The following is a 27,505-nucleotide window of genomic DNA, read 5'->3' on the forward strand; positions in this document are numbered from 1 at the left end:
ATAATTAAAAATAATCATTCCAACCCTATTGTTAACTACCAAAATGCAATTAGTGGTGTTATTTGATATATTTTATTTCATCACTTTTTGCTTAATTTATGTTTTTAAAACCATAGTCATAATAATAATGTGACTAACATTGTGCATCCTGCTTTTTAAGCTAAATATCACATCAAAAATTTTGTGGTCAGGTGCGGTGGCACACACCTGTAGTCTCAGCTATTCGAGAGACTGAGGCAGGAGGATCACTTGAGCCCTGAAATTCCAGTCTGAGTCCAGCCTGGATAATATGGCACAACCCTGTCTCTAAAAAAACCAAACTTATTAAAAAAAGTTTTGTGTTGTTCTGTAGTCTTTACTAGATTGTCTGCTTGATGGAATGTAGTTCATCATGCAGTTATTCACTTAAAGTGAATGAATATCTGAATTCATTAGTGCATCATTTAAAGTTATTCAAATCATGTGTTATTTTTAGATATTCAGGTTATGTTCTGTTTTTTTTTTTTTTTTGATTGTGAATAACACTATCCTGAACATACTAGAACATAAATATGCTCTAACTTTATATGCAGGAGTATTTTCTTAGAAAAAATTTGCAAAGTGAAAATAGACACTTATTTGGATAACCCATAGGTACTCAGTATAGTTCATACTCAAAATGTCCAGATCTGAACTTCTAGTCCATACCTCAGCCATCCAGAGTAAATCTGTTGTCAAAGTTAAATAACAATACACAGACAAATCTCTATGCAAAGCATTTTATTTGGGAATGTATATATATTTTTTTAAAAAAACAGAATTGTACTTCCAAGCATATACCCAGACCAGGGTGGTCTTTGATGTGTCTAAAGAACAAAGAGAAGGTTGGGAGTTTTATTAATGAGAGAAGTTTGGGAGTTTTATTAAAGAGAGAAATGCTACATATTGTTTTGAAAGAAAGCCCATTGGCACTAGTGAACTTTGGGGAGTTGGCAGGCTCTGATTGGTGAGTGACGGTGGTGGCAGGTAAAATTCGTCTTAGAGTCATGGCACATTGTTGTTTCAGCAGCCACTAAGTAAACCTGGTCTGAGGGTATGGCTAGCTGTTTCAGCAGCTGGGCTTTGGATAATTCGTGGAGCAGGTGCTGTGTGCCCTGAGTGCTTTTTCCGCTTGGCCCCTCATCTCTGATTTTAGTCGAATGTGACAATTGACCCAATTTGTATAATCCTTTCATACTGTCTACTTTCCCAAGCCTTCCCTGGTGTTATTTTGTGTTCCCTTTTCTCCCTTAGCCCCTCAATTTCCTCACCCACCAAGTCTAGTCAGTTCTACCCCCTATACTTCTCTCCTGTCGTCTTCTCTACTCCGCTACCACTTCAGCTGGTTAGTGAAGTGGCATCTTGCCTGCCTGACTGCCTTTACTCTTGTCACCTCCCCAGTCCACTGTTTCCACCTTATTCTCCCGAACTCTCATGTCCAGTCGTGTCCTTTCAACTCCTCGGTGCAGTGCTTCCTGCTGTTTCCTAGGATTCCAGGACCAGGCTCATCTCTCTCTCCTTCTTACCCCCACCTTTGTCTTCCAGCAACTCCACCCTCCTAGTAGTTCCCTTAATACGCCCCATTCCCTCTACAGGCGGTGACTCTGCAGATCCCCCTCCTCAGGCTCTGCCGTTGCCCACCCCCTGCCCCTGCCACAGGTGTGTCTGCCTCTACACACATCCATTTGCCTGTTTCACATGGGTTGTAGTCGTGTTTCCTCCCTGAGAGACTGTACCTCTCTATGAACAGACGCCCTATGTTATTTCTATAAGTCCTCAGTAACTAGTAAAGAGTAGACACTTAACTACTGACTGTTGTTTTTAAGGTTCTTGAAACATTAATTGGGCCAACAGAGTCCTATGAGTGTACATTGCTACCAGTGTTGATGGTATGGAGTATTAATTGCTGTGTAATCCTCCAGTCCTGGAAGATACACATATAGTTTAAGGATTTCAACACTACTATTTGGAACCTTTGTTTTCTGTTTTCCTAGAAGTTCCATATTAATTGTCCCTGCAAGCTATAGTTGATGATCATATAAATATAATGTGTTATTAAAAATACTTTTGTTCTCCCCTCTCAGTAAAAGAAATACAATTTATAGTGCCAGTGGATGTACCCTACCAAATATGTTCATAGAAATTACATCAGTATGATATTTTAAAAGCCCTTTGGATCTGACTAACTTTGCTTTACTGTTTTATCTTAATACTAAACATTGTCTCTGTTCTGTATTTTTGTTAGAAATGACTTGATATTATATACAAATGTTATTTGAAGAAGGACACTTAGATTTCCTCCTGTCTTTATAACACATTTATGACTTTTCCCTAAAAGTACTGTTTATAGTTTGACGTACTTTATCATGTGGCTGAAAAGACACATTTACTTTTTAAAGTATGTGATTGGACATGTAATCAGTATAATGGGAAAAAATAGCTTAAGAATACCCTGAACGGTAGGTTTTGGAAAACTAACTTGTGGAAATCTTAAAAAGAAATCCCAAAATATATCCTCTGACGGAATTTGGTAAGCTTTTTCTGTTAAAGGACCAGATAGTAATATTTTAGGCTCGTGGCCGGGCGCGGTGGCTCACGCTTGTAATCCCAGCACTTTGGGTGGCTGAGGCGGGTGGATCACGAGGTCAGGAGATCGAGACCACGGTGAAACCCCATCTCTACTAAAAAAATACACACACACACACAAAAATTAGCCGGGCGTGGTGGCGGGCGCCTGTAGTCCCAGCTACTCGGAGAGGCTGAGGCAGGAGAATGGCATGAACCCAGGAGGCGGAGCTTGCAGTGAGCCGAGATTGCGCCACTGCACTCCAGCCTGGGCGACAGAGCAAGACTCTGTCTCAAAAAAAAAAAATAAAAAAAAATTTAAAAAAAGTAATATTTTAGGCTTTAAGGAGCTGCATATGTTTCGGTCACATAATATTTGATTTTTAAATAACTTTAAAAAATATGAAAATCCATTCTTAGCTCAAGGACAGTATAAAAACAAGCCCTTGGGGTGTATTCACTAGACATTGAAAAGCTAGTCTGCCATATTCACAAAGATTTTTACCTCTTAATTAATGATAATAAGTGTTCGACTTGCCATTTGCTCTTTGAGTCTTGGAATCGACAGGTCAAGCACTGGGTGTGATGCTACATCTTGAGAAATTACCTTCACCCAGGTTGCTGAATGCAGCAGTTTGAAGGACTACAAAATAGAACATCAAAAAGGGATTTATAAATCTAAGCCCATGTAATAGGTGTGCAATCAGGATACTGTGTAAACAGAAATGCATAAACTCAGTTGACTGGCCAAAGTGGCTGCAAATGTGGAAGGTTGCTTATACTTTGCTAAGGTAGCCCAGCTTAGATTGAGCAGCCAGTAGCTGGCTATGGGAGAGTTGACACAGCTGGGAGGATGAAAAGGCCATTCCAGGGTGACTGGGTAGAAAGTGTTCTAACTATTTGTCCTGACAGTATCTTTATTATTTGCAAGTGTAACAATGCATGGTTACAAATAAATATATGCAAGCAAACTTTCATATATGATTTTCTTAGGGTATCTCAAGAAACATAATGGACAGGTTGGACAAAAAGATTCTCCATCTTGACAAGGACAATCTCAAGAATGAAGTAGTGATGAGGGATAAATCCTAGTCAACTGCGGCCAACCAGACTATATCCCTCAAACTTTAAATTCCAGTGCCATTCCCCACCCCGAGAAGGATCTTCCAAGCCTTTTTGAGTAAAACATTATTTTGCCTACCCCTTTGAGGCATCACTTGATTTTAGAGACATGGAATATTGCATTTTTTACTGACATTTAGAATAATTAAACATTGGTAGATTAAGATTTTTTAAATACATATGACAAACTGCTTTATTGAATGATTAAACACAAATGTAAACATTGCGAAATGTATGTTAATGTTTTCTCTTGGTTTCAGGTTCTGGGCATCCAAGTGAAATGCTTCCATGAAATTATCACTATAGGTTATAGAGTCTATCATTCTTATGATCTACCATGGTTTAGAACACTAAGTTGGTAAGTAAGCTTGAAACTATTTCAGATATGAAAAGTTAATTTCTGAAGTTTGTGAAGGAAGCATCTTGATCAGTCAGTATCCACTCAGTTTACCCTATAGATTGATTCTACAGAAAGATAAATAAAAATAATGTAATTGAATTTTGAAAAGAAGATCACCTTTGTCTTTCCTACTCCAATACAACTTTTTTCAGATCTCATATTTTAGTCTTTGTAGAGATATGTAATATGTGAATATATACACCATTCTTGTCCTTTTTTTAATAAAAAACTAAACATTGTATTGGAAACATTTTTGTATCCTTTACAATACTAATTTTAGCAAAATATTTACATATAATCTTTTCCTTCATTTTCCTTCATTTCCGCTCAGTTGACACGATAACATACAACATATTGTATATATACAAATGCATGTAAAGTTAGTAACAAAATCACCATAATGATATTAACATTTAAAATTTTATATCTTTTAAAACTTTTCATATATAAATCATTGCTATCAGAACCTTGACTAGGAAACATGATAACGTTATAGTTCATATTTAACCCAAGTGGCCATCCTTTTTAATATAGTTGATTAATATCAACCAGGGAGTCAGTGTCTTATTAAAACAGATGGGGTTTAGAATAGTCAAAAAGAAGTGTCTTGATTTCGGTGATAGCTGATTTTTCCTTCTAGCAGGTTTCTTCATGAGTGGCAAAGTATATAGGAAATGTTAGATAGATAAAGTAATTGGAGAATAATTAAATGCAAAACCATGCAGTATTGATTCTAAGTATTAAAAAAAAGAGAAGATAAATAAGGATGGGCTCCAGTGATTGTAGAAGGTGTCAAACAAGAGGTAAAAGATAAACTGGTATTTGAAATGAAGACAAGTTTTGGATAAAGAAGAGTTTTCTGGTTGGGACAGAGCACCCATCAGTTTCTAGATGTGGGACAGATGTACTTATACTACCACTGATGAGATATTCCTGGCCCTTCTGAGCAGATGGTGTTGATTAGTGGGCAGTGGGTAAATAGTTGGATTGGTAGAACAGGTTAGGCCTTGACTGCCTTACAGAGTAAGAATCCCTGCTCATCTGGAGTCCACTAGGAGCATTAGAAGAGGGGAGATGCCAGTGTGTGCAGGGCAGTGGGGAGACAGGTTGAATTGCCTCTTTTTTCTTTCCCTCTTAATATTCCTGAGGACAGGTGGGGATTTGTCTTAGGACTTCTGCATTAAAAAGCATTAGAGCTCTGAGTAGTTAGGAGTTAATTTTCATCATGAACTTAATACCTTAATATATACACCCACACATTATACATACATACAAAGTATTAAAATCATACACACACACAAACATACACACATTATACATACACACAAAGTATTAAATTTATACACACAGACACGCACACTGCTCCCACCTCAAGGGTGAGGGATTGTGTGTGTGCAGTATTTTCTACATTGTTTCCTAATTATCTCTGGCATTAGATTTTCAGCTAAATAAAGGTATGAACTATATTCGGTAAATTTTTGCTGGTCAATAAATTTGAAATTAAGTTTAAAACAGGAAAATAGCATTTTGGTAAAATATATCTTGAATTGGTCTTCTGAACTTGGTTTTGATCTTTGTGTCATCAGAATGTAGAAAATAATTTTGTTGAGTTTGAGGGGAAGGAAAGCTTCAAATATAGAAAAGCTAATTGTTTTTGAATTATAGGTACTTTCTATTGTGTGTAAACTACTTTTTCTATGGAGAGACTGTAGCTGATTATTTTGCTACATTTGTTCAAAGAGAAGAACAACTTCAGTTCCTCATTCGCTACCATAGATTTATATCATTTGCCCTCTATCTGGCAGGTAAGTTAAGGAATATTCTGTATTGATATGTAGCTAACATATTTTCCATGTTTATTTTTATTTCTGTTATTTAAATTAGTAATTTTTTGGTTAAATTTTATTCTAGCCTCTTTTTTTCATTGTTTCTTGTGTATAAAGCTATTTCTTTCATCATGTTCTTAAATAGCAATTACTCCCTTATAGTGGGTTTAAATAGCAATTACTCCCTTATAGTGGGTTTAAAAAGTGCTTGTGAAGAATCACTCCAGGCCGGGCGCAGTGGCTCACGCCTGTAATCCCAGCACTTTGGAAGGCTGAGGCAGGCGGAACACCTGAGGTCGCGAGTTTGAGAGAAGCCTGACCAACATGAAGAAACCCCGTCTCTACTAAAAACACAGAATTAGGCGGGCATGGTGGCACATGCCTATAATTTCAGCTACTTGGGAGGCTGAGGCAGGAGAATCGCTTGAACCTGGGAGGCAGAGGTTGCGGGGAGCCGAGATCGCGCCATTGCACTCCAGCCTGGGCAACGAGCAAAACTCTATCTCAAAAAAAAAAAAAAAAAAAGAAAGGAATCGCTCCATGTGTTTGAAAATTTTCTTTGCAAACTGTAGTAAAAAAAATTTTAAGTACATAAAATTATTAACCAAATTTAATTTATGAAGAAACTTTCACATATATATTGCTTTATTTGTCCCTAGGAAATAGAGCTTTTTCATGTAGAATTAATCAGGGTAATTAGTTTTTTAGACGTAGTTTATAATACATGCAACTGTTTATAGTATGCTGTGCCACATGTTTTTGTAATTTTTAAATTAAAAATTAGATTCTTAAGATAAAGTTAGAATTTACAGGTATCTTTTCCATAAAATTTTACAGATCACAAAAATAACCCCTAAGAAACTGATTTTTTTAAATGTGCTTTTTAAAAGCCAGATTGCTCATGTGAATTCTGGACCTACCAATTACTGGTTAACAGTGAGATATTTGGGCTGGGCGCGGTGGCTCATGCCTGTAATCCCAACACTTTGGGAGGCTGAGGTGCATGGATCACCTGAGGTTGGGAGTTCCAGACCAGCCTGATCAACATGGAGAAACCCCATCTCTACTAAAAATACAGAATTAGCCGGGCGTGGTGGCGCATGCTTGTAATCCCAGCTACCGGTAAGCCGAGATCGCACCACTGCACTCCAGCCTGGGCAACAAGAGGGAAACTCCATCTCAAAAAACAAACAAACAAAAATGAGATATTTAATTAATTTCTCTGTGCTTCAGTTTCTTTGCAAAGCGCTTAGTACCTGGCACTACTTAAATTTTTTTTATTATTATTTTCACTTTAAAAGAAGGAAATGAAATTTATTTGTGAGTTTTCACGTTAGCTGTTAATAGTTATTGTTTTAGCTCCTAGGAGTTTCCCAATAAATGAATTTTTCTCCTGGTACAGTCTTAGAAACTGGGTAATTCTTTTCCATTTCTCTTTAAAAATATACAGAATATGTGGGGAAGCATGTCCAGTCCTGTAGAAGTATGCTATTTCATTAAATAGTTATGATGTTCTTTATGGTGCTCCTCAGCTCCTTCAGTTCCTAGGCCTTCTAATTCTAAAAAGCCAGAAAGTGAAATATAATCTGAAATGATAATGGGAATTTTCAGATAATTTGTTTTGATGTAATGAGGAGGAATACATTTTTGAAGAATTTTCCACCTTTTACATTCAGGTTTTTTGTTACTTTTTAAAATTTTAAATTTCATTTTATTTTCCCAGAGATTGGGTCTCCCCATGTGGCCCAGGCAGGTCTCGAACTCCTGGGCTCAAGGGATCCTTCTGCCTTGGCTTCCCAAAGTGCTGGGATTACAGGCACGAGCCACTGCATCCAGCCTTTCGTTCAGGTTTATTGTTCAGTTCAGCTTTCCAAATCTGTTCCTTCATTTAAAAAAACTTTTCACTGCTGTATCTATAGAAAGTACATTCATAGAAATAGGTATTGAAAAATTTCTACTCTTTTAAGGGTATCCATATGATGATAGTTGGTCCATTTTAAATTCTGACCAATTGGAAGGATTATGATCATGGAGAGATTATGATTGTTATCAGCTAAGAAGATCATACTAAAATTTTGGAGAGTAAAACACTTGACTCTGATTCTGTGTTTATCAAAGCACATTTGTGTGTTTTCTTGGTATTCTTTGTAGAAACTTTGAGTATTTTCTCCCGTTTACCAAACCAATAAGCTTGATTTATTTTGTTAAAGGTAAGGTCGATTCTGGAATGGATTCTTTTGTATTACAGGAGAGAAGAATGTAGTACCTTCTCAGTTTATATTTAAAGTAACAAGACTTCTGGCATTTTGAGTTTTGATGATAATAGTAACAGTCAAAGTGTCTGTGGTATCTTCTGTTATTGAACCCAACACTTTATTTCATGTGATTATTCTTGTAATTATTTAAAAACAACTGCGGGCTGGGTGTGGTTGCTCACACCTGTAATCCCAGCACTTTGGGAGGCTGAGGCAGGCAGATCACTTGAGGTCAGGAGTTTGAGACCAGCCTGGCCAACATGGCGAAACCCCATCTCTACTAAAAATACAAAAAAAAATTAGCTGGGCATGGTGGCAGGTGCCTGTAATCCCAGCTATTTGGGAGGCTGAGGCAAGAGAATCGCTGTAACCTGGGAGGCAGAGGCTGCAGTGACCTGAAATCATGCCGCTGCATTCCAGCCTGGGCGACAGAGCGAGACTCCATCTCAAAATAATAATAATAAAAAAAGAACAATTGTGGTTAATTAAAACATACATCATTTCTATCATTAATATCTGCACATTAGTTTTCAAACTGATTTTCAAAAGAATTCTGATGTAAACAGCAACCCTGCACCCCACCGCTTTGAGAGTTTTTCCTTTTCTCTAAGTAATAGGCCGATTTCTTAGTTTACTTTAGGTATTATCTGTTGACTTCCTGTTATAACCTACTTCACTTCTTCATACTCAGTTTTTTTATAGTAATAGTTAGCATTAAGTAGCTACCTAAAATATCACTTCCTGTAGACCCAAATAGTATCTATAATTACATTTCCTTCTTTTACAACTTTTTGTTTTTCCCGAACTGAGAAACTGCCTCACCTTCTCTTTCCCATATTTGCTAATTTCAGTATAGAAATCCTTAATTTTTCCTTCAGGTTTGCCCCATGTCTGTTGGTAGTATTTTCAGATGTTTACACAAGTCAGATAGTGTATCAATTGCCTTTTTTCCTGGAGACTTCTGTGCCAGAGACCTCTGCATTCCTGTTCCTGTGTGAGCTGGCTGCATATGGGCCCACTGCGGAGCTGTCCTCATGATTTGAGCCGGTTTCTTTATCCCAGGTCTTCCATCTCTTGGTTAACACCCTCACTTTGCTGAAGCATGGCCTGCTGTAGTTTCTTATGAAATGATGTGTAGAAGGTAGATGTCTTATGTTTGTGCATTTCTAAAGATATCTTTAGTCTATTCTCAAAGCTGATTGCTTTGGCTAGGGCTCACACTTACTGTTAGACTTTTCCTTAATAATCCAGGTCAGAAGCCTAGGCCTCAGTCTTGCCTTCCACTGGGCCTTTTCTCCTTAGTTTCTCTAGAAAATACGTTTAGGCTCCTGTAATTTCTCAGGCCTACTAACAGTTTTCTATCTGTTGTCTATCTTCCAAACTTTGTAGACATGTTTCTTCTTTTCTCCTTCACATTTCTTCAGTTTTCTCTGTTCTTGTGGGGCTTCCCCTTAATTTATTTTAATGTTATTTTGCAGGGATACCAGGATGGAATACAAACTATCAATTAAAAACAAAAAGCCTTAACTAGTTTTATTTTTCCCTTGGCTTAGAACAATTTGTTATTTTTGCTCACAGTCCTGCGGATTGGCGGGCTTAACTGAGCAGTTCTAACCCCAGGCCTCTCACGTGGTTGCCGTGAGACAGAGGCCGGTGCTCATGTCTTGAGTGGGCTGGACATCAAAGATGGCTCCTTTTCATGACTGCAGTTCGTGCCGCTTGCTGACTTGGGCACTGACCTGTGGCCCCTCCATGTGGCTTGGATGGGACAGGCAGCCTGGGTTCTGAATGGGGAGCATGCAAGGAGCCAGGTGTTTCAAGAGGCCTAAACTAGTTTTTTTTTTGCTGGGCACTGTGGCTCACACCTGTAATCCCAGCACTTTGGGAGGCCGAGGTAGGCGGATCACAAGGTCAGGAGATTGAGACCATCCTGGCTAACACCATGAAACCCCGTCTCTACTAAAAATACAAAAAAAAAAAAAAATTAGCCAGGCGTGGTGGTGGGCACCTGTAGTCCCAGCTACTTGGGAGGCTGAGGTGGGAGAATGGCGTGAACCCGGGAGGTGGAGCTTGCAGTAAGTGGAGATTGTGCCACTGCACTCCAGCCTGGGTGACAGAGCAAGACTCCGTCTCAAAAAAAAAAAAAAAAAACTAGTTTTGTTTTTTTTTTTAATGAAAATATATGCCCATGATAAAAATTTAGACTAGAAAGGAGTATTCCATGAAATCTTCCTCCACCTCAGAGCCTTACTTACGATATCTGGAGGCTTACTACTGTTATTCCAGAAATTGTCTGAGTATTCAAGCTTTTATGTTTATATCCCCCCTCCCTTTTTCTTATACAAGTAAGAGTATCTCTTCTGTACCATTATTCCACTTCATATATTAATAGCTTATAGATGGATTTATATTGGCACATCTACATCTATCATTGTATCCATATCTGCAGTTACATCTATTTTGATATACAGCAATAGCTGAGAGATAGAATGTCAGCATATAAGGTGACTACTGTTTTCCCCTTTGGTTTTGCTATAATTTATGCTTGAGAATAACATCTCAATTGAGTGTGGACCGATAGTGTGGTTCATTTTCTTTGTTGTTTCTTTTTATATATTTTGTCTTTGATAGCCTCCTAACCAGCCCCTTCTTAGTAATTGTTTGTTCCGTGTATGACTTTTGGACTCTACTATAAAACACAATCAATGTTGCATCTTTTTTTTTTGAAACAGTCTCACTCTGTTGCCCAGGCTGGAGTGCAGTGGCACGATTTCGGCTCATGGCAACCTCTGCCTCCTGGGTTCAGGTGATTCTCATGCCTGAGCCTCCCAAGTAGCTGGGACTACAGGCATGCGCTACTGCACCTGGCTAATTTTTGTATTTTTAGTAGAGATGGAGTTTCACTATGTTGCTCAGGCTGGTGTCTAACTCCTGGGATCGTGATCCTCCTACCTTGATCTCCGAAAGTGCTGGGATTATGGGCATGAGCCACCATGTCTGGCCTGGTGTTTCTTCATTTTTCTAACAGTATACTTATTTCTGCCATAGACATATTTTACCATTTCTTATTTTACACTCTTAGAATCACAGAAACTTACTGAAAGTCATCAAAGTCATTCTTAGAGCAAACATTTCAGTGTTTTCCAAATGCTAGGTACTGTGAATGATGTTGAGGATATAAAGGGAAATGAAGCGATTGTGTGCCTCCCAGGGTCTAGAAGTTGGTGAGATGTGAGTCTTCTAGTTCATTGCTGAAATGTGAACAAGTCCTGGCAGGAGCATGAAGAAGAGGAAGGAAGGCCATGGAAGGCCTTTGAGAAGAGATGACAGATTTCATGAAAAGGAAAGAGCAAGCAGGCAGTTGCCAGGTATCGGATAGTAAAAAAGTCCATTCCGGGCAGAGGAACAGCTGTGCAGGCATGAGAATGAGAAAGGATTGCATGTTTTGGGAGGCATTGAAGATAGGGAAGGTAGGCAGGAGCCACATCTTGAGAAAATTTGTATGTCATGGGAAAGGTTTGGACTTTATATCTGGGAAAACATTGGAGGATTTTAAGCTAAGAAATGATATAACCAGATTTGTAATTAAATGAAGTAGGCTGGGAGACATTATCAGGCAGACTAGATAGGAAGCTGCTGCTGCTGTAATCCACACTAAATGTAATAAGGACCTAAACTCTTCCGGTTTGTAGTTAATACTAAATGAGTAATAAGTTAGAAAATAAAAATACCACAGGCTGATCATAGAACCCAACTGCTATTTTATGACAGTCTATGAAAAGTTGTTTATATATCACAAGTTATTGGCTTAAAATGCACTTCTTTGTTGAGGTAATTGCATATTCACATGCAATTGTAGAAATAATAGATCCTTTTACACTTTGCTCAGTTATCACCAATGATAGTATTTTGCAAAACTGTAGTACATCACACCAGGATATTGACATCATTATAGTCACACAAATGTACTTTTTGTTTGTTATGTTGAGATAGGATCTCACTGTTTTCCCAGGCTGGTCTTGAATTCCTGGACTCAACTTACCCTTCTGCCTCAGACTCCTTGGTAGCTGGGATTACAGGTGTGTATTACCACGCCCACCTCTACAGATATACTTTAAAAATGCAACCTCATAGTAAGCTAGGAGCTACTCAGTTAAATGATGTAACTTCCAGTATAAAACAGGCATAGAATACTGTATGTCTATTATCATTTTAAGGGTGGCCTAAAAATGGCTCGGTTAGACCAAAAGCACCCATGGTGTACCTCTCTTGTTTGTTTAATTCCCAGAGCGCAGTGCGGGTCTGGCATTGAGGGTCCGACTATGTATTTGTTGGATAAACGATTAAAAGGCTGAGAACATGCACATCCACACACAGTGCTTCTTAATGATATTTTCTTAGTATCAGTGTTTTGTTTGCTGAGTCTTGAGGCCTTAGTGGCTACTCTTGAAGTGCTTAGCAACATTTGTGAGCTTAGTCCAGTAAATGGAGTTAGACTTTGAAACAGGATTATGGAAACAGAGAATGTGCTAACATTGAGATATTTGTACCTTTCTTTCAAATTATGCTGTGGAAATCTTTGGAAGTCTTTTTGTTAAACAATATTCCAAGGGCCCTGTGAAAATTTTAGTTCTGTTATAGTGGTCAAATGACTTCAGAAAATGTTTGTTTTACCAGATTTAAAAAGCAGAGACAGTTCGAACTACTTCATTGACATTGAATTTTATTTAAATAAAATGTAGGTGTCTCCAATTCTGACCCCCTCATCGAGGTCCATGAAATTAAATGACTTGTTTAATATTATACAGATGTCTCACTGACTAGGACCTAGAAGTCATATTGACATTTAGATAATTTTGTTGCAAAATGAGTTTGACTGATAGCAGAGAAAATCAGGGAGACTGAAAATAATAAGACGAACATTTTCTCTAGAGTCTAGATATATATTAAAAAGAACTCATCAACTTGGTGATTTGGAATTGGGGTTCTTTAGAAACCAGAGCAGTCATGCAATTATATGGTTAGCAGTGACATGTAAACAGACTTAAGGTGTTTGACCCTTAATATTATCACCTTACATTTCTTTATCCAACTATAGTGATGTGCATATTATGTTTAATAATTTTTTGCTTGTATTTGTGCATGCATAGCTATTTTGATTTCTTTAAAATTCTTATGGAGATAATATGACTTGAATGTAATGCTTTCAGTTCAAGAAAATTGATGGACATATAAAACTAAGTTATAGCCAAAATTAATGCATAATTAAGATGTTTTCCCCAAACATCCTGAGTATCTTTTATATCAGAGGATATTAATGAAATCTTTAGAAAAGTATCACAAATAATTCACAAAGGACTGTATCTCCAAAACTACTTAAAATTTCTGAATTAAAGACCACTAAACTGTATACACATGCTAGTATTGGTTCTAAACCTTAGGCTGAACATTCAGATTAATAGAAAACTTTTAAAAATGTTAACTAATATGATGATTGGTTTGTATGGTAATCTCTACAATGCATATTCATTTAAAACTTTTTCAGAACAACTCGGTTGTAGCCTGGTGTCTGAATAAAGGCACACAATGCAGTGTGCTTTTGAATTTATTTAATTTGATGCTAGAAAGTTTTGATGGTTTAGGCAAGTATAATGAAGAATATAACCAAGCGGAAGAATGGGGGATGAGTCAGAAGCTCTAGTATTCAATCTTGGGCCCATCCTACTGTCTGTTTTTTGAATTAAGGGCTGTATGTATTTACTAAATTTTGACTAATCAATGGTAAATTTAAAAAACAACTTTATTTTTTCTTTGTTTTCGGTGTCTTCAACAAAAGCAAGAGCTCCTGAATGGCAGTGCCTATCTTATTCATTTTTGTATCTTGTTTCTGGCCTATCAAAGGTGCTTGATAAATATTTTTTATCTGTTTTTCTGAAATTCCCTCTGTCTCATCTATTGGGCTTTTCAGTATCTTGTGTTTTTTCCTTTACTTTTCCTGATCCCCTTAAAAATCTTCATCCTCTTCTTCTTCCTTTTTAAAGAAATTTTTAAAGAGATGGTGACTTGCTTTGTGGTCCAGGCTGGAGAATAGTAGTTGATCATGGCTCACTGCAGCCTCAAACTCCTGGGCTCAAGTGATTCTCCAGCCTCAGCCTTTCAAGTAGCTGGGACTGCAGGTGTGTGCCATCCTGCCCAGCTAATTTTTACTTTTATTTCATAGAGACAGGATCCTGCTGTGTTGCGCAGGCTGGTCTTGAACTCATGGCCTCAGGCAGTCCTCCTTCCTTTGCCTCCCAAGGTATTGGGATTACAGGCATAGGACACTGCACCTGGATTCTCTTGTTCTTTTTGAATATACCTCTCTTTAGTTTGTTGGGTAACTGGTTCTGCCTAATCACTGGAGAACTCTTTGATGCTGGGCAACAAGATGTACGTATCTTTGTACTGAGAACACCAGGCACAATACTATGTAGATAAATGATGATAAGTATAACTTTCATATAAAGAACTATATATTAGGAGGCCTTTTCAGTACTTTTATTTATAGTACTACAACACATTCTGTGATTTTAATTTAGAAATAGTCGTAAAAACATTCTTTGTTAATCAGGGAAAAAAAAACTATGGATCCAATTGTACAAAAAGTGATCCTTTCCACAGATTTATTAAAATATAAATGTACTTTTAAGTATTTAAACATAAAATGTTAATATGTCCTTATAGTTGTGAATGAGAAAGATTAAGTTCATATGTTTCTTTTTTACAATGTTTTTCTTTAAAAAATAATACACAGTTGGCCCTCCTATATCCATGGGTTTTGCATCCCTGGAGTCAACCAACTGTGGATTGAAAATGTTCTGGGAAAAAAAAAACACAATGGATGATTGTGTCTTTATTGAACATGTATAGGCTTGTTTCTTGTCATTATCCCCTGAAAAATACAGTCTAACAACTGTTTATATAGAATTTACATTGTATTAGGAATTAGTAATCTAGAAATGATTTAAGATACACAGGAGGATGTAAGTAGGTTATATGCAAATACTATACCATTTTATATAAGGGACTTGAGCATCCATGGATTTTTGTCCTTTGGGGATCCTGCAACCAATCACCCAGGGATACTGAGAGGTGACTATATTTAGCCTCAGCTATGCTAGGAAAACACTTTATACCTCCCCCTTCCTCCAAGTCAGAGAACTGTATTATCTTACTGTGTCTAGGAGTCAGACAATTATATCCCATAGGTGAAATTGGATTAGATAAACGTGAGTTGCCAAGGTTGTCCTGGATAAAATGTCCATTAGGAAAATGTTAAATGATTCTACTGGTAATTGTGTTTGAAGAAATGTAAGTAAGAGTGAATGGTGTTATCATTTCAAGAAAGAGAAAATCATGTATTTTGGAGTAGTATTTGTGAGTAGATAATTCATAGTTAATGATATTGAGAAGTTCCCAAGGCTGTGCTGGGAGAGTCAAGGGGTCTGTTTGGACAGAAAACATGGTTTCTGTCTTGTGTCTCTGCTTTGCCCCTACCCATTGGCCTTTGAACCGAGTCCAGTCCCCGTTCACCTTTAACCATGGATCAGTGGCACAAAAACAGCATAGAAATTATGTTATTACTTGAGCTTCAAGATAAATCTACCTGCTGTAGAAGAAAAACTCAAAAGCAGGAATTTTTAAAGGAATCTTTTATACAATTGGCAATTTTGATGCCATTAATTTCATGTTTTAGTATCTCTCTCTCTCTCATTCTTTCTCTCTTTCCTTCTTTCTCTCAGTAAAGTGACATAATGGCTTTCATTTGTGCCTCCACTCAGAAAATGTTTCCCTTTTGCTTGTGCAGGCCAGTTATTTGGATTACCTCATAGATGACAAATAGGAGGTGAGATAGGATTGGGGTCAGTATTCATTCTCTTCATTTTGTCATGGTCCTTTATGCTTTGACATTTCAAATTGATCATCAAAAGTAGCGAAAGGCAGCTGCTGTTTGATTCTTTGCTTGGTGAGAGTAGTAATACCCTTGTTTTCTGTACTGGTAGAATTGCCTTGGTAAGTATAACTTGGATGTACAAAGTCTAGTATTTATTTTATATAGAATTGATCAACTGAAAATTCAGTTTCTCTCTTGGAGAACTCACTCTTTAAAGATACTGCAGAGGCTGGGTACAGTGGCTCACACCTGTAATCTTGATACTTTGGAAGACCAAGGTGGGAGGATCGCTTGAGGCCAGGAGTTCAAGGCTGCAGTGAGCTGTGATTGTGCCACTGCACTCCAGGCTGGGCCACAGAGAGATACTTGACTCAAGAAAGAAAAAAAAAAAGGTGTTGCAGAATAGAGTGCATACATAGCCGTTTATCTGAAATTAAATTTGGTTTATATATTTTCAATATCTACCTCTGTAAAATAAACCTATCTTTAGACGTTTACTGGTATTTTTGGCAAGAAGTGATTCATATTGCCTCCCATTGTTTTAGTATGTGATTATTAGATTTCACTTAATTGGTTAGAATTTAATAAATTTTCATTGTAATAAATTTGTAAAATGTAAACATAAATACAAATACTGTTCGTAAATCTTTACATTATTAAGAATATTACATTTTACTATAATTATTGTATGCTTTTGAGAAATTGCAAATTGCTCTTAACCTGAATTTTGCTGATCTTAGTTCATGGAACCACGTGACTCTTAAGGGTCAATAGGATTTGAGTGTTTATTTTTTAGCCCTGTGATCCTCAGTAAATTAATAAAGCCCTTTGTGCATTTTTCATCATCTGTAAAATGGAGCAATAATGAGTACCTACATTATAGGAATTTTGAAAGGATTAAATGAGTTGGTAATAAAGGATTAATTATCATTAATGATAAAATGCTTAGATAAGAGCCTAGAAAGAGTAAGCATTCAATAGACTTTAGCTGCTATAATAGTTATTATTAATTTTTCTATTATGTAGATATTGAAAACATTCTGTACATACACTCGATGCATTGTTATAGCAAATAAATACTATTTAATTTAAACTTAAGATCTGTTTTCCATGCCCACATATTAGCAAGGGACTAATTAATTGAACTAATGCAGGGGATATTTATTGAATTTGTGTCATGGAATGTATTAGGCACTTTGGAGAGTACAAGATTGTTTCCCTCAAGAAACTTACTTTAAATGCTTAATACAAGATAGTAGGAGAGATGGCATCTGAGTAAGTAGCTAAAATATGCCTAGCCGTGATACAGGAAATTGGTTTATTTGGGCTCAGGGAATCTGAACCCTTTGTACCAAATTGTACAACGAGCACATGTTTTTTGTTCTTGAACAGGTTTCTGCGTGTTTGTACTGAGTTTGGTGAAGAAACATTATCGTCTGCAGTTTTATATGGTGTGTATTAACTATTATTCCTTAGTCATTATCTGTGATAAAAACCCTTAACTTTTTTTTTCTGTAGTGAGAAGATACAGTCGAATCTGCTAGCTGTTGTTTTGCATGAATGTGAGGGATATTTGGATTTCAGATGACCATTAGATATAAGCTATTAAAGTTGAGAAGTTTGTGAGGATTTTAAAATTTTAATTGTTTTCAAAGTTGACTAAAAACTTTTTTTTTGAATATTTTCAAACGGTGTAAAATTAAAGTTTTTGGGTTCCTTAAATTTGTAGAAATTCGAAGAATTTTCTTAGTCTCCTGGACAGTTACTATGTCTGAGAAACATCTACCATATTGTTCTATGAAAGTAACTATGTTTACTTGCACTTGGCATGAGCATAAAGCAGCAGGGCATGTATTATCTTGGTGGTTATGGTTAGTCATAGAATTGTGTAATTCTTTTTGGCATAAGATATTTTGTTCAATATACCAAAGCCTGTCTTAAGAAATGTATCACTTTACATATGAACTTTTTTTATTTTCTTAAACTGTAGCTAGTACGACTGTGCAATGCAATGTAGTATTCAGATCTGTAAATTCATGTGATAGTGAGGCTTATTTTGGACTTGGAATATATTTTCTGTTCTTTATGCTTAGCTTTTCTCCATTAAGACATTCTGCTGAACATAATTGCTGGGAAATTGTTGTGTTTCTTATATTTCTAATTTCAGGGAATCTGAGCATAAGGAGTAAAATTCTTAGAACTTTTTATAGAAACAAGACAAGTAAAAATAATAGAATATCCAGTGAAAATGTAAATGGCATCTATTGGAAAAAATTTAATTATGCATTTTTAAGCAATCAGGGTAAAAGAGAATTGGATCTTTTTTAAGCAGATAAAAATAGAATAAAATAAAGCAACCAATATAATATGGTTGCTTAAGTGGGAAACAGGTTTGTTAAGAATAAATCAAAAGGCCAAGTGCTGATGGCTCATGCCTGTAATCGCAACACTTTGGGAGGCCAAGGCAGGCGGATACCTTGAGCCCAGGAGTTTGAGACCAGTCTGGGCAACATGGCAATACCCCATTTCTACAAAAAATATGAAAATTAGCTGGGCATGGTGGTGCACACCTGTAGTCCCAGCTACTGGGGAGGCTGAGGCAGGAGGATCACTTGAACCCGGGAAGTCAAGGCTGCAGTGAGCTGTGATCACACCACTGCACTCCAGCCTGGGTGACAGAGTGAGAGACCCTGTATCAAGGGTGGGGGTCTAGGGAGAATAAATCAAAATCTTAAGAATTTTTAAAAGTAATTTTATGAATTTCAATCAAAATTATAAGACTCGTACATGGAAACCATACTGATTATGTTAAAAGTGGCCATCTCTCAGGCTAGATAGAATTGGCAAAACACAAAGGTCTTTAAAAATTTGAAATTGAATACTGTCATTGAACAGACCTGTCATGATCACCCTTCAAGTATGAAAGATAGAGTTTAAAGGCAATTGAACCCTGCTGGTTTGAATCATTTGAAGTTGGAAATAACTCTTTATGGGAAAAAGTTACCATAATAAACTCTGAAAGAAAAGGAATTTTTTAGCATTTTTTTAATAACTGCAGAATGCAGCCAGAGTAAAATGTTCCCCTTTAAATGCTAAACCAACAACAGAAATCTCTCTTTATCACTTAAATCTAATGATTCAAGATAATGGTTTATTTTTTATATGTTTTAAAAGTTAGTAGTATATCTATTATTAGAATTCTATTTGTATATAAATTAAGGTTACATTGTTAAATGTTTTCATTATTTTAAGGTTCCAGTAGGCAACAGAATGAACATAATTTACTAACAGTGTTTTTATTTTATATGACTCTAACTTGTGCATTTTGACCAAAAGTCATGGTAGAAATTTGGGTTTCAAATCGCTGTTGCTTCTTCAGCTGCACTGATCAGTTGTGTTCACTAATTTTTGTATTGTTGGGCTATTAACAGTTCGCATGGACTCATGTCACTTTACTGATAACTGTCACTCAGTCACACCTTGTCATCCAAAATCTGTTTGAAGGCATGATATGGTAAGGCAACAGAATTATGCTGCTTTATAAGTATGTCATAGCACTTTTATAGCTCTTTAACACTGGACAGTGTCTTACAGATTTCTACTAAAATGTACTGTTTGTTGTTCTTATATTCCATTAAACTGTCTTACTGAGTTTTGCTTACTATTTGACAACTAAAGACAAAAATGCTTCATTAACAACTGGAAGCCATTCTTATTCAAGTTCCAAATATAGGAAGTTCCCATAAAAGACCCAAACAGTTAATTACATTTTCAGGTGTTAATAAATCCTAATGTGACTTTTCACAGAAGATAGACTTTAAATATAATATATATTAAGATATTATTTACACAGAATGCAAAAAAATATAAAACTTTGCCTATTAGTAACTACTGTGAAGAAATGCATGTTTTTCTTCCTTTTTTTTTTTTTTTTTTGAAATGCATGTTTTTCTAGGTGGAAGTTGGGTAGGTTTTCTACTTTGCTTCTGTGTAGGAGTGGGTTTCCAGATTGTGGAAGTTAATTGCTCTATGGCAGTGGCTTGCATATTCAGAAAGCATTTTTGTTAGGTAAAAATATAAAACTTATTACTTAAAAATTAGTTGGAATGGAGAAAAAGCTTAAGATTAAAAAATCTGACCGTATTTTTCCCACACTCATTTTAAACTCGTTATTAATTAAAATCTTTTACAGTTGATGGGTTTTGTCAAGATAAATTGTATTCCCTTGACAGCTTTATGTCTTTTTACCAAGGGTGTGGGTGTGTCTTTGTGTGTGTGTGTCTCTGTGTGTATGTGTGTGTGTAAAGTGATTGGAATCATTTTAAGATTGTCTTTCATGTATTGTACAGACTTTTCATTGATGGGGCAGTTACTGAAGTAAGTAGGTTCTGTGCATTCAGTAGGGTTTACTGAAATCATAAGCTAAGATAGAATTAAAATTAATAATTGAGAATATATATTAAGAGCTCGATATAAATTTATCAGATTATGTTCTGTCTAAAGAAATGACTCATTTTCATATTAAAAGGCTGGTTTTCTTAAGATTAGCTTTCAGTCTGCCTTTTTTTTTATTGTAACATGTTCCTCATAAAACTAAAATGAAAACATCCATAACTGTAGAAATCAATAATTTAATATTTTCCTTAGCAGTATTTTCCTAGTGTGTTAGTTTATTTTTAGATTTTGCTCTGTTTAAATTGGTAAGTGGGAAAATTTGGTTGATATTTATCATTTCTACTGTTTTGGCAAGTGTTATGTTCTGGGTAGGCTGCAGTGCAATCCAAAGGGTTATTCTGATGGTTCATTATGAATCATAATCTTTCCGAATATCTGCCAACTTACTCACGTGAACTTTTTTCTGCTGACTTTTTTTTTTTTTTTTTAAACAGGTTCCTTGTTCCAATATCAAGTGTTATCTGCAATGACATAACTGCTTACCTTTTTGGATTTTTTTTTGGGAGAACTCCATTAATTAAGGTAGGAAAAATTGTATAAGCAAGCCACTATGTAACCTTAATGATTAGCCACTGGAGAGCATTTCCAACAACGTGTGCTGTTGTGCATTTTTTATTTTTGAGGTGCTTTGATTTTCCTTAGCTGCATGGTTCAGAAGCAGCAAACCATATTTCTCAGTACTTCCATCTGGGTTCTTCATCAGCTCTTCTGTTAGCTTCTCAGGAAGGGCATGACTCCATCAGTCGGCCTGCCTGCCTGCCTGCCTGCCCGCCCGCCCGCCCACCTTCCCGCCTTCCCGCCTTCCCGCCTTCCCTCCCTCCCTTTTCATCTTCATTTTATCTTTATGTGGTTTCTTTTCTTTCTTTTTTTTTTTTTTTTTTGGAGATGGGGTCTTGCTTTGCCACCCAGGCTGGAGTACAGTGGTGCTATCATGGCTCACTGCAGCTTCCACCTCCCAGGCTCTAGCAATCTTCCCACCTCAGCCTCCCGAGTAGCTGGGGCTTCAGGTGCATGCCACCACACCCAGCTAATTTTTGTATTTTTGGTAGAGACAGAGTCTTGCCATGTTGTTCAGGCTTGTCCCAAACTCCTGGGCTCAAGCAGTCTGCCCATTTCAGCCTCCCAAAGTACTGGGATTAAAGGTGTGAGCCACCGCCCCTGGGCTCAGTGGTTTTTTTCTCTTGGCCATTGGTGCAGTTCTTCTTTATCCTCCTTTCCAGCAAGCCTATACACAAGCCTTTTCCTTGACTCTCCTCTCCCTTCAACTGTCGCCTTACCTGTCCCCTCCTTTACCAAACTTTCTCAAAGAAGAGATTATATAATACTACCTTCACATCCTCATATCCATTTGTGTGACTTTTTATATCCAAACTCATATCGAAAGAAGATTTTGGGGCCCTACAATAAAATACTAATAAAATACAAGTGATAATGAAAGGGAAAGGAAAATACACATGAGTAGACCATGTTGTTTTGCTATAGAATTGGTTCTATTTATGGGCAATGGAGGTAAAGAAAGAAATGAACTAAATTATATAGTTCTCATTTGGGAGAAGAAATAAACTAATTCTTCATGGAAATCAAATCATTTTCTAGAAGTGATTTCTTCTAAAAGAGCTCTTCTTTATTTTTATTTAGTTTTTATTTGTTTTTGGAGACAAAGTCTCGCCCTGTCACCCAGTCCATAGTGCAGTGGTGCAATCTGAGTTCACTGCAACCTCCGCCTCCTGGGTTCAAGTGATTCTCCTGTCTCAGCCTCCCAAGTATCTGGGATTACAGGCGGCTGCCACCATACCTGGCTAATTTTAGTATTTTTAGTAGAGACAGGGTTTCACCATGTTGGCCAGGCTGGTCTAGAACTCCTGACCTTGAGTGATCTGCCTACCTCGGCCTCCCGAAGTGCTGGGATTAGAGGCGTGAGCCACCACACCCGGCCTAAAAGAGTTTTTCATGTTGGAGTTTCAGATAAGAATCACACATTTCACATTATTGGGCAAAGTTTTTAATAATGTTCTCACAGACATGTTATTACCTGGCTGTTTTGATATTGTTATATGAATGCAGTTTTGGAAGGACTGAGACAATTGTTCAGATATAAAGCCTTCTGTTTGTTCAGAGTGGTATGAGGGTAGTTTAGTATTACCAGAGGAATTTGTGGACTGCCTGTTCTTCCAAAAACCTCTGTAAACTCTTCCCCTCTTGGGGAGGAACTCACAGAGAGCACCTACTGAAAGCATCAGCACACAGAGAGCGTTGGGCTGAGCTGTATAAGGATAGTGGTAAGCAAGCTGTATATTTTTAAAACGTTTCTAAAGCTGCTCCAGAGCACATGATTTACGTATTCAAGAGTTCTACCCAGACTGAGAAGTTTTCGGCTTGGGAAGCTGTATTAGTTCATTCTCACACTGCTATAAAGAGATGCCAGAGTTTTAATTGGCTCATGGTTTTGCAAGCTGTACAGGAAGCATGGCTGGGAGGCCTCAGGAAACTTATGATCTTGGCGGAAGAGGAAGCAGGCACATCTTACATGGTCAGAGCAGGAGGAAGAGGGAGAGTGGGGAGGTGCCACACACTTCAACAACCAGATGTCATGAGAACTCATGGGACAGCATAGGGGGATGGTGCTTAACCATTAGAAACTGCCTCCCTGACCCAGTCACCTCCCACCGGGCCCCACCACTGACACTGAGGATTACAAGTCGACATGACATTTGGGTGGAGACACAGACCCAAACCATATCAGAAGCCTTCAAAAGGCTGTTATAGCTGTGGAAGAATCTTAGCAACTGATTTTGAGCACAGCCTTCTAGTGAATTTATCAGTCTGGATTAGCTGTATAATATACTTAGATAATTGAACAGTTAACCCCTAAATCGATATGATATGTATCAATTTAATTTGATAAGCTATCTTTACAATAATCAGCAGGCACTTTTGAATTTGAGTCTGCTCGTACTTCATGGCAGTGATAGTGAATTACCCCAGGAGAAGGTGTGTCTGTCCCTTCTCTGTGGCAGAATTGTTATCAGATTTGTCAAGAAACCATTTCTGCCAACTGTTTTGGTTTGGGGCTTTATGAATATCAGGACAAGAAGTCTATGAAGAGCTCCTATAGGTTAACCCATAACCCATTTTAATCTTCAGAGACTTCATTCTGATATTTGGTTTCTGTCCCTCATTAATGACCTGATGACCAAATCCTCCCACACATCACAGTCTTTATCTCCCCTGGGCAACAACTTTCACTTTCTACTCCTGAATCTTTTCCTCCTGCCCTGACACCACTAACTTCTAGATTTTTTTCCAGATTTCTCTCCATGAATGGTCCATTGACTGGGCAGCAATAGCCTGAATCCAACACAAACAATATCTCTTCTTTGAAGTACAACATGTTCCTTTCTTCTTGGAGATGGACATAGATTGTGAAAAAAGAGAGAAGGATATGTCAATACTTGAGCAAATACAGTATCTGGGGCTCTGGAGTATTTTGTCATATCAGAAGGAAGTCTGTGTGTATATAGCATATTAGGAATATGTGAAAATTATATGTGCTAAAATGTCCATGTTTTGTTGTACTGATTCTATTTTTGGCCAATAGCAGGTCAATACTGACTGTGTGTACTTGGAATGAATATGTCTCATTCTTATTCCAAGAACTTACACCAACTATTATCGGGTTTTATATTAGCATAAGAGTCATGGGACAGTTATTTCAGTATAGAGTTTATACTCTTTTGAGAGACAGAACAAATTTAGACCATTTAACATGAACAAACACATGTTCACAGCATGTCAAATATTTGAGGGCCTATGTGTTTAAATATTACTAGAGAGATTTGCACTAGTAAATCAAGATCAGAGAAAAGGAAAAAGGGTTTTGAACTATTCCAATAAGAGAAAAAGTAAGGAGAGGTGTACAAATTATTGAGGAAAGAGTTGATATATATATATATATTGTAAGTTTTGTGAGTGCAGTAAAGCTTTTTAATTTTATTTGCCCTTTTTTAGTTGTCTCCTAAAAAGACTTGGGAAGGATTCATTGGTGGTTTCTTTTCTACAGTTGTGTTTGGATTCATTGTGAGTATTACTAAGATTCTTATTTTATATACATTTCAAAATATGATACCAAGCTTACTGGTCTAATTTTAAACCTAGAAAAATTAAACCACAAAATGCTAATAATGTATTTATTGAAACCTACTAAAAAGAACCAGTTCTGTACCTCAGCAGCCCTTATCCTGGCTACATATAGAATCACCTGAGAAGCTTAAACAAAATCTGTGTCTCAGCCTTATCCCAGGCCAGTGAACACCCCCAGGTAATTCTAATGGCCATCCATGCTGTCTTGCTGACTTGCTGACTTGCTGTTGTGCTGTTGTGTTTGGTAGTTTCTAACAGCTATTCTGCCTTAGGTGGGGCACAAGTACTGGGACAGGTGGTGGCCTTGTGTAATAGCAGAGGATGCAAATACTATTGAAAAGCTCTGCCTTCTTAAACACATGGTGGCCACTTGGCTCAGTGGGTGGTTACCGTTGTGGGCCCAACTTGCAGAAACACTCTGTTAACTATAAATTTTTAATGTTTGCTTTTAGCATGTTAAATAGCTATTGTTCATGTTTTACAAATTAGTTTACAGTTATAGGATTTAGATTTTTATTAAAAGGTGTCTAGTGGGAATGAGAGTATAGTATCATAGCTGGATATAAGATAAATGTACAAAAAAGTACTGTCAGGAAGCTTTACTTTTCCTAGTTTCTGACAGTCGTGGTTACATTCTGCATCCAAATCTAGAGTACCTACTAACAACATGAAGCCTGGAGAGAGTGAATATACAAATAAATGGAAATATGCCATGATCCTGGATGGGGAAACCACCAGAATTCCTCCATTTAATTTATACATTTAGTTCATTTGCAATGAAAATTTTAATAAAATGTGATAAAATTATTCCAGTGTTTTTGTGGTAGAATATTGATGAGATAATAATGGACAGATAGAAGAATGCAAAAGGATCCAATCTCATCCAATGTTTTTACATTACAAAGCGAGAATAATTAAACGTTATGAAGTTAAATAGTGTAAGAATTTGTTATTATCAAAGACTAACTTGAAAATACCACAGGAATAGCCATATCATTCGAAGAAAAGTAGGAGCTACCCCATAAGCGTGTAATGCATCACAAAATAATGAGGAAGGAAATTTCACATCTATATGAAATTATATACATAATGTATATAATAATATGTAATATATATAATATATATTTTATGTATATAAAATAAACTGGTTTGGAAGCAAAATCAGTTTATATTCATTCCTAGTGTCTTGAATTTCTATTAATCATTCTCGAGCAGAATAATAGAGTGAATGGCTGCAAGCAAAGGACAATAAGCTGTTGTCTAGCAATTTAAATTTGTAACAGGATATTTTATTTTATGTATCTTACTTCCAAGGCTGTGGACAGCTAGTTTTAAAAATTGCAGTGGTGTGGCCAGGGAAAGAATAATTTAGTCAAAGTTTTCTGGGTTGGCTAAGAACAATGGTGTTTTTCACCTGTACGATTTTGTACTATTTTCATTGTAATTTTGAATTACTGGTTAATTATTAACTGATGAAATTAATAGAAGCTTGTGTGCAGTATACTTCAGTTCTTTATTCTCCTGTACCGTATAATTGTGATTATGCAGAGATTACAATCTTATTGATTTCAAAAAAAACTTTTTTTTTCTAAAGGTCTTTTAAGTCTTTTACTAGGATAATTATGACCATTTAACTTTGAAAATACGTAGCAAAATATTAAGACAAAGAAATTCTGGCATTCTGTCTCTGGCCTTTCTGATGTATAACTTAAAAGATATATATTTAGTCAATGTGTCATGAACTTTTGCTTTGTTTTTTTGTTTGTTTTGTTTTGTTTTGTTTTGTTTTTAACACCAGGCTGCCTATGTGTTATCCAAATACCAGTACTTCGTCTGCCCAGTGGAATACCGAAGTGATGTAAACTCCTTCGTGACGGAATGTGAGCCCTCAGAACTTTTCCAGCTTCAGACTTACTCACTTCCACCCTTTCTAAAGGCAGTGTTGAGACAGGTAGAGTAAAAGTTCAAGATAAACATGGTTAGAGATCTTCCACTCTGAAGATTAAGCTTCCTTTATTATTTATTTAACTTATTTATTGTTTTGAGAAGAGTTTCCCTGTGCTGCCCAGGCTGGAGTGTAGTGGCGTAATCTCAACTTACTGCAACCTTTGCTCAAGTGATTCTTATGCCTCAGCCTCCTGAGTAGCTGGGATTACAGGCGCTCGCCACCACATCTGGCTAAATTTTGTATTTTAAGTAGAGACGGGTGTTGCCATGTTGGCCAATCTGGTCTCAAACTCCTGGTCTCAAGTGATCCGCCTGCTTCGGCCTCCCAAGGTGCTGGGATTACAAGCATGAGCCATTGTGCCTGGCCTGAAGATTAATTAAGCTTTCTTTAAAAGTGGGATTCAGATTTGTACAAGAAACTGATTTCTGTAGAATTTTTAATTATTTGATATAGCAGTGGTTTTAGTGTTAGCTTAAATCAAATGGATGAGAACGGGTTACAAATCAAATGGATCAAATGGTTTAGAATGTGTTTCTCATATCACTGACATCAATTGACGCAACTTAAAACTTAAAATTCACCAGTTTACCGAATCCTTGATTTTTAGAGGACATTTATTATGGACAGAAAGTTGCTGCTTCTACAAATCAGTTTTCCTTCCAAACACAGTGCCTTCCTTGAAAGGTATCTTGGAGGCCTTACACTAGAGGATGTTGACATGCCCTCCAGTAGAACCCTCCTGATCTGTGTCATCAGGCCTGGTGAATGGCTGGTTAAAGTGAAGAATCAAATAATAGCATGTGTGTCTGTATCTTTGTGTGCACACATGTACACGTTTGTATC

At 36.9% G+C, this 27,505-nt stretch overlaps 1 protein-coding gene across 2 annotated transcripts in view; it reads left to right on the top strand.

Moving 5' to 3' along the window:
- Positions 1–27,505, top strand: part of CDS1 (CDP-diacylglycerol synthase 1) — a 67,234-nt gene that overhangs the window by 29,882 nt on the left and 9,847 nt on the right. For both annotated transcript variants that reach the window (XM_030819086.1, XM_030819087.1), the window contains exons 4-10: positions 3,966–4,063; positions 5,771–5,910; positions 17,512–17,570; positions 19,551–19,633; positions 21,009–21,096; positions 24,583–24,651; positions 26,513–26,665. In XM_030819086.1, coding sequence (XP_030674946.1) covers positions 3,966–4,063; positions 5,771–5,910; positions 17,512–17,570; positions 19,551–19,633; positions 21,009–21,096; positions 24,583–24,651; positions 26,513–26,665 — 690 coding nt within the window. The remainder of the gene's footprint in view (positions 1–3,965; positions 4,064–5,770; positions 5,911–17,511; positions 17,571–19,550; positions 19,634–21,008; positions 21,097–24,582; positions 24,652–26,512; positions 26,666–27,505) is intronic.

Source organism: Nomascus leucogenys, chromosome 9, assembly GCF_006542625.1.
Source record: "Nomascus leucogenys isolate Asia chromosome 9, Asia_NLE_v1, whole genome shotgun sequence".
NCBI lineage: Eukaryota > Metazoa > Chordata > Mammalia > Primates > Hylobatidae > Nomascus > Nomascus leucogenys.